We start from the raw sequence: 8,850 nt of genomic DNA, 5'->3' as shown, positions 1-8,850 counted from the left end.
AAAGTCCCTTTAGTTCTGTACACATGCATGCATGTTAAAACTGCAATAAAATAGATAAACATTTTAAACCTGATCTAAAGGAGGCAACTTGATGAGGCTGTCATAGCGCTGTGTCTGTGTGTGTGTGTGTGTGTGTGTGTGTGTTGAAAATGTAGTTTAATGTTGCTTGTAAACTGCCTTGGAAGAATTTGTATCATGACAGGCAGGATATAAATAACAAAGAAGGGAACATGAAAGGGTCAGGGTGTGAAAATATGGTGGAGAAGGCGCAGGCCTTATGGAGATCTCCACAAGAGAGAAGTCAGGTTTCCATATTGTAAACTGGCAATCCTAATTTAGGTCCAGAGCGTATTGCAAGCCTTGTGTAAGAAGGTTAAGATAATATTTTTTAAATAGTGATGATGATGATGTGTCTTCATTAGGGAAGTGGGTAGCCTCAGTGCATTCTTACTGAAGGGAGTTAAAAGAAAGAAAGAAAAAAGGGGTGGAATGCTCCAAGGCGCCACAATTTGGGCATTTCAGGAAAGAAAGGGAGGGGAAACCCTTCATTTCCAGAGCACTAAAAGGGACCGTTCTTCACAGCATCCCTAAATATCTTTTGAAGAAAAGAATTGGAATCAATTGAGCTTGAAAGCGTTTATAAAGCTCAATGGGGAAACGTATCTTCACCTGGAGCTTTATTGGAATTTAAACACTTTTATTGCCTTTGATATTTCAGCCTCTTTGATAGGCATTTTTATCGTTCTGGAAGAGGTTTTCAAATTTTCTTGACAAATATAGCTTTCCCCTGTCATATCAACAAGGTCAGATTAGTCGGAAGGCAGGCTGTGTTCAACTAGTTCTTGGGATGAGCTCCTATTAAGCACACACCCCTTGCATTGACTCGTGCGCAAATTGCTTTACGCTAGTTATCCGCTTCCTTGCCACACTGCAAGTGTGGGGGTTGCTGGGCCCATTTACAGCCCTCTTTTTCATACAGAGAACCGAGTCCAAGAGAGTAGCTTGCCCCGAGCCACCCGGCGATATTGCGGTGAGCAATTATTTGATCTTGGGCCTCCCTGGTTTCTGTCCAACATGCTATCTGCGAAACAGTGCAGGCTGCTGTGCTCGGCTGATTACTGCCGCCGCCATCTTCATCCTGCTGTTTCAGAAGATGAACTAGGGAGACTGGGAAATTAACTAGGTATGAAACTGTCCCAATAATTTCTTTAGCTGCCTTTCAAATAAGAGTGCTTATGTGAAGTGTCAGAGGGAAGGCACATACACCTAGCTGGAAGGCCACAGCTTTATTTCGGACTTTGCAGAAAGTTAAGGGAAAACATAAGACGGAGATTTTCATCCTGGATCTGGGGATAGTAATGCAGACCAGTGTCGACTTAACTCAGGCTTGGGATCCCCAATCGTGCACCCCAATCATTTCATAGCCTCTCAATAGTTTGTGGATATCACATTGCCAGGTGTTAAAGAAATAACATATGCTAATTCCAGATAGACTTCATATGAGCAGCTCCCCATTTTTGAGCAGTTAAAGCCTTGGGAGAAACAGGCCTACATACTCTGCTTCCAAACCTCAGTCTACAAGGTAGCATAATCTGAACCTCCCCTTTGTGTTCCCCTGCATTACACCCAGGGTCAAAGCTGTAAAAGAACGCAATAAGAAAATATAAAATGATGCTTTATAAAAATGTATAGCAGCAGTGGATAATTTCCCCCACCCTCCTAAACAGGAGTGTTTTCTTGTAAACTGGAGTTGCTCCTAGAAATTGTCCTTGTGCTGTCAAGTGGCTGCGAAGTAAATTTGTTTATGCTAATTATGCAAGCAAGAGAGAACCTGAAACCAGATATTGGGTTGGCGAACATTACCAAAGACTACATCTTCTGTGTTATATTGATCCCCACAAAAGGCAGGTATTCCTAGTACCTGTGGTTTGTGGGTGGGTGTTTTGTTTTTCGTTTTTTAAATAGTTAAGCCCCTTGTACAATTGCTTATTCATTTGTTAAATTTATATCCTGTCTTTCTTCCCAAAAGAGCCTAGAGCGGAGAACAACAAGTCATAAAACAATATAATAAAAACATCTATTAAAAACCTGTATGTAAGAACCATCAAAAGCAATAGTGATGCAGATGCAGCCTGGGATAAAGATCTCTACTTAAAAGGCTTGTTGATAGAAGGAGGTCTTCAGCAGGCGCCGAAAAACAACAGAGACGATGCCTGTCTAATTCCAAAGGCCCGATTCCTATACTGTAAAGAATGGCTCTCTTGATAAGATGGTATCTGTAGGAGACAATGAACAATTGAGTGTATAAGGGGTGAGGTGATCTTTTCGGTATCCTGGTCGCAAGCTGTATATATTTGGCTTTGTACATCGGAACCAGCACTTTGAACTTGGCCCGGGTGCAAGCAGTGTAATAATTTCAGCAGAGGTGATAAGTCTGTCCCAGTGAGAGGTCAAGCTGTAGCACCTTGCATTGCGTGTTGAGTTCCGCAGTGCCACCCCCCAAAAATTCACACAACACACGTTCATTTTTGTTTAAGGTTTTTGGCATAATTTTGGCCACAACTTTATTAAAATACAGCCAATGTGAGTGGTTGCTTAGGCACTGGTTATGACTACTGTCCTTGCCCCCGAGGACAGAGCTGAAACTTCCGGGCACCACCGGAAGCCAGCGTGGGAAACAATTGTTGGGGAGAAATGAGGCTGGGAATTCAGTCCAACACCTCTCACCCTCATGTTCCGGTGGGGCTTGCACGGCCCAAGCCCGGCACCACGGACAAGGACGAAAGAATGGCAAGCCCCTGGATTCCTTTAACGGAATTCCCATTCGCATCATTTGGAGGGATAGGCACCTTACCCCTCCAAGCACCAATTTAACCAATGCCTAACCGCCAACCTTACAAGTTGTGACGATTTGCTAAGCAGTAGGCAAAACCCAAAGGCACACACTAATCAGCCAGATGGGAAAATTCCTACTGGGCCCCCGCACCAATGCGAACGACCCCATGACAGGCAGAGCAAGGTCAATTGAACCCAAGAACCACCCTATAAAAGGGAGGGGGGCGGGTGATCCAATGCAAAACGGCCAAGAGGACGTCCCCTAGTCCTACTCCTCAATTTATAGACTCTGACTCCTCCTCCGAAAATAGCAACACCAAAAAATCCCCAGCAACCCAATTTAACCCCCTACCAGCTTGGTTCTCCAAATTTGCCTAATCACGATGGTGGCCTGCTCCCCAACCGCAACACGTGCTCTCTGCTAGTGAGAACACGCTTTGCGTGTTGAGTTCCGCAGTGCCACCCCCCAAAAATTCACACAACACACGTTCATTTTTGTTTAAGGCTTTTGGCATAATTTTGGCCACAACTTTATTAAAATACAGCCAATGTGAGTGGTTGCTTAGGCACTGGTTATGACTACTGTCCTTGCCCCCGAGGACAGAGCTGAAACTTCCGGGCACCACCGGAAGCCAGCGTGGGAAACAATTGTTGGGGAGAAATGAGGCTGGGAATTCAGTCCAACACCTCTCACCCTCATGTTCCGGTGGGGCTTGCACGGCCCAAGCCCGGCACCACGGACAAGGACGAAAGAATGGCAAGCCCCTGGATTCCTTTAACGGAATTCCCATTCGCATCATTTGGAGGGATAGGCACCTTACCCCTCCAAGCACCAATTTAACCAATGCCTAACCGCCATGGAGCCAACGGCTCACCGCCAAACCACTCACAACCCCAGCCAAGACCTCAGCTTGACCACCACTGCACCTATCCAGGCTTCATTACCCGAAGCCGAAAGGTGCACGCCGTCATCTCGAAATAAGGATGGCCTCTGGGAAGAAATTTCGGTATGAAAAATCACATCCCCGCCGAACTCCAAAACCTTTTTTGATACTGCAGTATTGATGCGACTTCTGGCTCTCTCAATGGCGGCCGGGCAATGACTGCCCCTCCAAGAGCGCCGTTGAAGCAGCCTTGACCAAAAAATTTTTGCTGCCGGCATCATAGCTCGCAGCGTCTCCAAGTCCAATAAAATGGCAGCACGCAGTGAACGACAGTCCAAAGAAACCAAGTCGTTCTCACCCAGATGTACCACAATGGCCGACGGGGGTTCTTCCCATAGCAACTGCCTCCGAATCCGAGGCAGGAGCTCCGACCAATGCATTCCCCTTCTGGACAGCCAGGACAACCGAACATGTTGAGGAAGGCCGAGACCGGGACCCATTCGCGACTGCCGCGCAGCGACACCAGCCCAATGGACGATGCTGTGCCCCACCATCCATATGCGGACAGGCGCCAAACCTAATATAAATAAACAAAATAATGTGAGGTCCTCGTTTAACGGATATAATTCTTGAACACTCCCGACTTCCAGCGACCCAACTCCTTTATCCTGGCTGCTGACAAGCCCCAATGTGCTGCCGTAGTGGCAGCCCCTATCCTGAACGAGTGTGGGGCAAAATCCTTTGCCCTGCCGCCACCCGCCAGGATTGCTTTCCGCATTATTTTCGCAAACTGTTGCCTTGAAAGGGGCGAACCATCCTCATGCCTAAGTAGCGGACCATCCCCAGGGGAGCGGATGGACAGGTACCTCCTGACATCCTTCACAGGGCAAGGGCCCGCCTCCCCAGTAGCCGGGAGACGAATGATTGCACCCCTACCCCTCTGATCCGTCTTCGAGCGCCTTATTGTAATTTGAAGTTCCACAGGAGACAGCTGCACGTCCTGCAACAAAAGGCCCCGTGTACAGCCATCCCTATGAACCTCAACCACAATTTCACCCACTCTTAGGGCACCAAAAAAGGCGATCGAAAAGGCGGCCGAAAAGAGGCGAGCCTCATAGCCGGACCAGCACACCCCCCGCAGCTTTCTGCGCATTACGCACAACATATCAAAAGATATGGGTAATCGACTTGTCGGGCGGGAAGGACAAAGTCTACTCCATCCTTCCAAGGCTTTGCGGACAATGAACTTCGCACAAGGGTCCTTATCAAAGAATACCTTGCAGAAAAATGCTATAGCGGCAGCATGTATCCTAATCGTCTTAGCTGCCCTGCCCAGCTGAAATAAATGTGCTAAATAACTCAACACCTGCGAAGATGTGGGCGAAGCCCTTTTTAAGTCGCAGGCAGATTGCTGCATGAATGTTACAAAATCACCCCACACTTTTGTGTATGAACGTAAGGTAGAAGGGGAGACCGATGCCGCTACTCCCTGTAAAACTAATTGCTGCCAAGGCTCCAGAGATGTTCCGGGAAACATTCCGGACGTATCCGAGCCTCTGGAACCAGGAGTCTGAACCGCTCCATCTGAAAACGGGACAGAGCATCAGCAATTTCGTTAGACACCCCGGGGACAAAACGTGCTGAAAAAACTATATTATAACGTAAGCAATGTAACACAAAAACCCGCAAAAGGGCCGACACCCGGGGGGAGCGTGACGACAGCTTGGCCAAAACTGACACCACCGCTTGATTATCGGTCCAGAAGCAGACACGACGGTCCCTGAACTCCTCGACCCACAAATGCACTGCCACTGCAATGGGAAAAAACTCGAGAAAAGTTAGGTCCCGCGTAATCTCTCCCCCTTGCCAGGTCTTTGGCCAACGTTCCGCACACCAACGTCCCTTCCAATAGAGTCCAAAGCCCAGGGAACCGGCAGCATCAGACTGCACTTGAAAGTCATTCTGCAAGTTCAAAGTGTCTTGCCAAAGTGACACCCCATTGAATTCCTCGAGGAATTCCAACCAAATGGAAAGATCAACCTTTACCTGACTAGAGAGGCGCACACGATGATGCGAGGCTTTCAACCCTGAGGTGAGGCGAGCCAGGCGAGAGCAGAAGGGGCGCCCCGGCGCCACCACTCTACAAGCAAAATTCAAGTGTCCCAACAGCGATTGAAGCTGCCGAAGAGACACCTTCCTCAAAGGGAGTAGTTCCTCTATTACCCTCCTCAAATTTGCTAGTTTGTCGCTTGGCAAGCTAGAAGTTTGAGCAACAGTATCCAAAAGGATACCCAGATAAGTAAGCCGAGTCGAAGGACCCTCAGTCTTGTCCGCGGCTAGGGGCACCCCCAATTCCTGTGTAAGATCGGCAAAAGCTTGCAAAAGCACCGAGCAATCGCCAGTATCAGGGGCTGAGGCCAATAAAAAATCATCCAAATAATGAGTGACTCCGCTCAGGCCGGTTTTTGATTTGAGAGCCCATTCCAAAAAGGTACTGAAAGATTCAAAAGCGGCACAAGCAATCGAACATCCCATCGGCATTGCCTTATCAAAATAATAGTTGCCCTCAAACTGAAAACCCAGCAACCAAAAATCTTCCGGATGAATTGGCAAAAGGCGAAAGGCTGACTCGATATCGCATTTTGCCAATAACGCAGAATGGCCGAAGCTCCGAATCACCTTGATTGCCTGATCAAGAGATGCGTACTTCACTGAGCAGAGTTCAGGAGGGATGACGTCATTAACTGACGTACCCATGGGGTGTGACAAATTATGAATTAAACGAAATTCCCCCGGTGCCTTCTTAGGCACAATACCCAATGGGGATACATGCAAATTTGGAAAAGGAGGGGTGACAAAAGGACCGGCCATCCGACGCATGGCCACCTCCTTTGCAATCTTCTTGCGAGCAACCTGAGGTAGCTCACGAACTGACTTTTGGTTAGCAGGATTCCTTGCCACAGGCGACTCAACTACCGGAATCCGAAAACCTTGAGAAAAACCATTACCCAAATAATCTGCAGCCTCCCTATTGGGGTATGACTGCAACCAAGTTAACAAAACCCCCAGGCGAATAGGTGTAAAAGCTAAAGAGGTCAACGAGCTATTTTGCAGTTCCTGCGGTGTTTGCGGGAGGAGCGGGCTTTGGGGGTTGCTGAGAACCCCCTTTTCCACCACGAAAGGGCCGCCGGCCTGCAAAACAAGAGGAAGTGGGATGCGAGCCATTGCATCTTTCGCAGGCGTGGACGAATTTGCACCCCTGTCGATTACAAGACCCTTTGTTGAAGTCCCAGCAGAACAGGCGGCGGCCAGTTTTTAAAACCCCTGTCTTAGGCTTCTGCTGCTCAGGAGCCTTTTTATCAATAAGTGGGGCCACGTGGGTGGTCCATACGTCAAGATCTTTCCGATCCCAGCGAGCAGACGGAATTTTTGCTGCGCGGCGCCGGAAAGCCTCATCATACTTTATCGCGGCTTTTTCACCTGCTCTGGTGAATGCCGAGCGAACGATAGACAAATAAACCATTAAATGAAGAGATCTCCGGGGATAAGCAGCCATTACCACACCAGCAAAGACCTGGAAACAATCAAGCCAAAGTTCGAACGAACGATCTGCATTGGGAACCCCCTGGCGCTTTTTGGAAGAACTACTCTTCTCTTGGTCCTCCGAGGGCGGGGCCAACTTAAACATGTCTACATATCGCCCATCCAAAATCCTAGAGCGCACCTTCGATGACAGGTGCAAACCAGGAATAACATCTCTGGCGGAGTTGGTGGATACTTTAACGTCTGGTACCAAAACGCCATCCAAACATTCCTGAACGATGCCATATCTAGCCCGATGTGTGTTGGACCGGCGCTCCCAAGCCCACTTAGGAAGCCCCGATGCGGATTCGCCAAATCCCCAGTAAAGTTCCAGTGAGTTACCTGCCTCCTCGTCAGAACTGGAAGATGACGTACCGGTATAAGAAGTAGAGGAGTCATCCCTCCTACGCTTTGCGTGCTTCCGGGAAGACTTCCTGCGGCGACGCTTCCCGCCCGAAGACTTCCTGGCCGGAACCGGTAAGCTGTCTTCAATGGAAGATTCCGATTCCTGATCCGGCCGAGAGAGACCTGGGACCGATGGAGAAGAAACCACCCGTGAGGGACCAGGAACAGATGCTGCCTCAATAGTAGGCAGCACTAACCTACCATGGCGGGAAGAAGGGGCCGAATGGGCACCCCTCCCCGAAGGTCTCCGCGAAGGATGGGACCTCCGTGCCCGGCCACGAGCAGCAGGTATGTATCGGGATTGTGTTGGCTGGGGGTCACTTCCCCCCACCACAGGAAACAATTCCCCACTTTCATCCTCCTCAGATGACGACAAGACTGGTGATGATGCGCCCACAGGAGGAGGCGGTGCTGTTGATGTGGACGGCTGACTGGAACACTGCTGTAGAAAGCCATCCAGATTAGCCGCGAAGCGAGATAAAGCCGCAGGATCGCTGGCCATGCTGGACACCAAGGACTGCACTCGTCCCTCTGGTTGTCTTGTCACAGGTGAGCGTAACGCCTGCGATGGGCCTCTAATAGGCCGTTTTGCAGTGGAAGATGGACCAGGGCGAGCTGCGTCCCGCTTTGGAGCCATACCTGCTAGGCAATAAGAAAATAAAAATAGAAAATTCCAAACAGTTAACGAGTAAACAGGCCTGACCCGGTAGCACTTGAAACCAAGAACTCCAGAACACTTAAGACAATTAACTTCAATAGAACCAGGCACAAAATTAAACAATTCTAATTAAAATCCTTAACGTAAAATTATTACGCGCCTTCCAAACCAGCCTGCAAGGATAAAAGAGTAGGCAGCCCAATTAAGGGCTCAACCACACAAAAAAAAGGGGTTATTCAGTCAATTCAAAAGAGAAACCTATAAGAAAATCAAAATTCCGCAGCAAAAACAATTGCAATGGTGCAATAATCAGATCCACCAGCAGGTGGCACTATGACAGCCTGTCCACTAAAGGAGAGGAGGCTGCAATACCAACTAGGCCACCAGGGGAGCTCAAGAGTAGGCCGGCTGCAATACCGGCAAGGCCACTAGGGGAGCTCCGGGGTAGACAGCCTGCAATTACTGCCACCGGCCACAAGGGGGCGC

General features: G+C 48.9%; 1 protein-coding gene across 1 annotated transcript; it reads right to left on the bottom strand.

Annotated features, from left to right (window-relative positions):
• Positions 1-3,370: 3,370 nt before the first annotated feature.
• On the bottom strand, positions 3,371-8,454 carry LOC309529115 (uncharacterized protein). Its single transcript, XM_082216864.1, has 2 exons — positions 7,677-8,454; positions 3,371-4,296 (listed from the first exon to the last, which is right to left on the bottom strand). The coding sequence occupies exons 1-2, from the start codon at positions 8,341-8,343 to the stop codon at positions 3,722-3,724; spliced, it is 1,242 nt and encodes a 413-aa protein (XP_082072990.1). The 5' UTR covers positions 8,344-8,454; the 3' UTR covers positions 3,371-3,721.
• Positions 8,455-8,850: the final 396 nt, after the last annotated feature.

Source organism: Podarcis vaucheri, assembly GCF_965113315.1.
Source record: "Podarcis vaucheri genome assembly, chromosome: 3".
Taxonomy (NCBI): domain Eukaryota; kingdom Metazoa; phylum Chordata; class Lepidosauria; order Squamata; family Lacertidae; genus Podarcis; species Podarcis vaucheri.
Note: the sequence above shows the minus strand (reverse complement) of the source record. Positions and strands in the feature narration are given on the sequence as shown.

What these genes read in the sequence shown, in the direction of transcription:
- LOC309529115 (XM_082216864.1), bottom strand. Translation starts at nt 8,343, where the DNA reads ATGGCTCCAAAGCGGGACGCAGCTCGCCCTGGTCCATCTTCCACTGCA. An exon ending in CTCCTCTACTTCTTATACCG is followed by an intron (nt 4,297 to 7,676) that starts GTACGTCATCTT and finishes TATTTATATTAG; the next exon opens with GTTTGGCGCCTGTCCGCATA.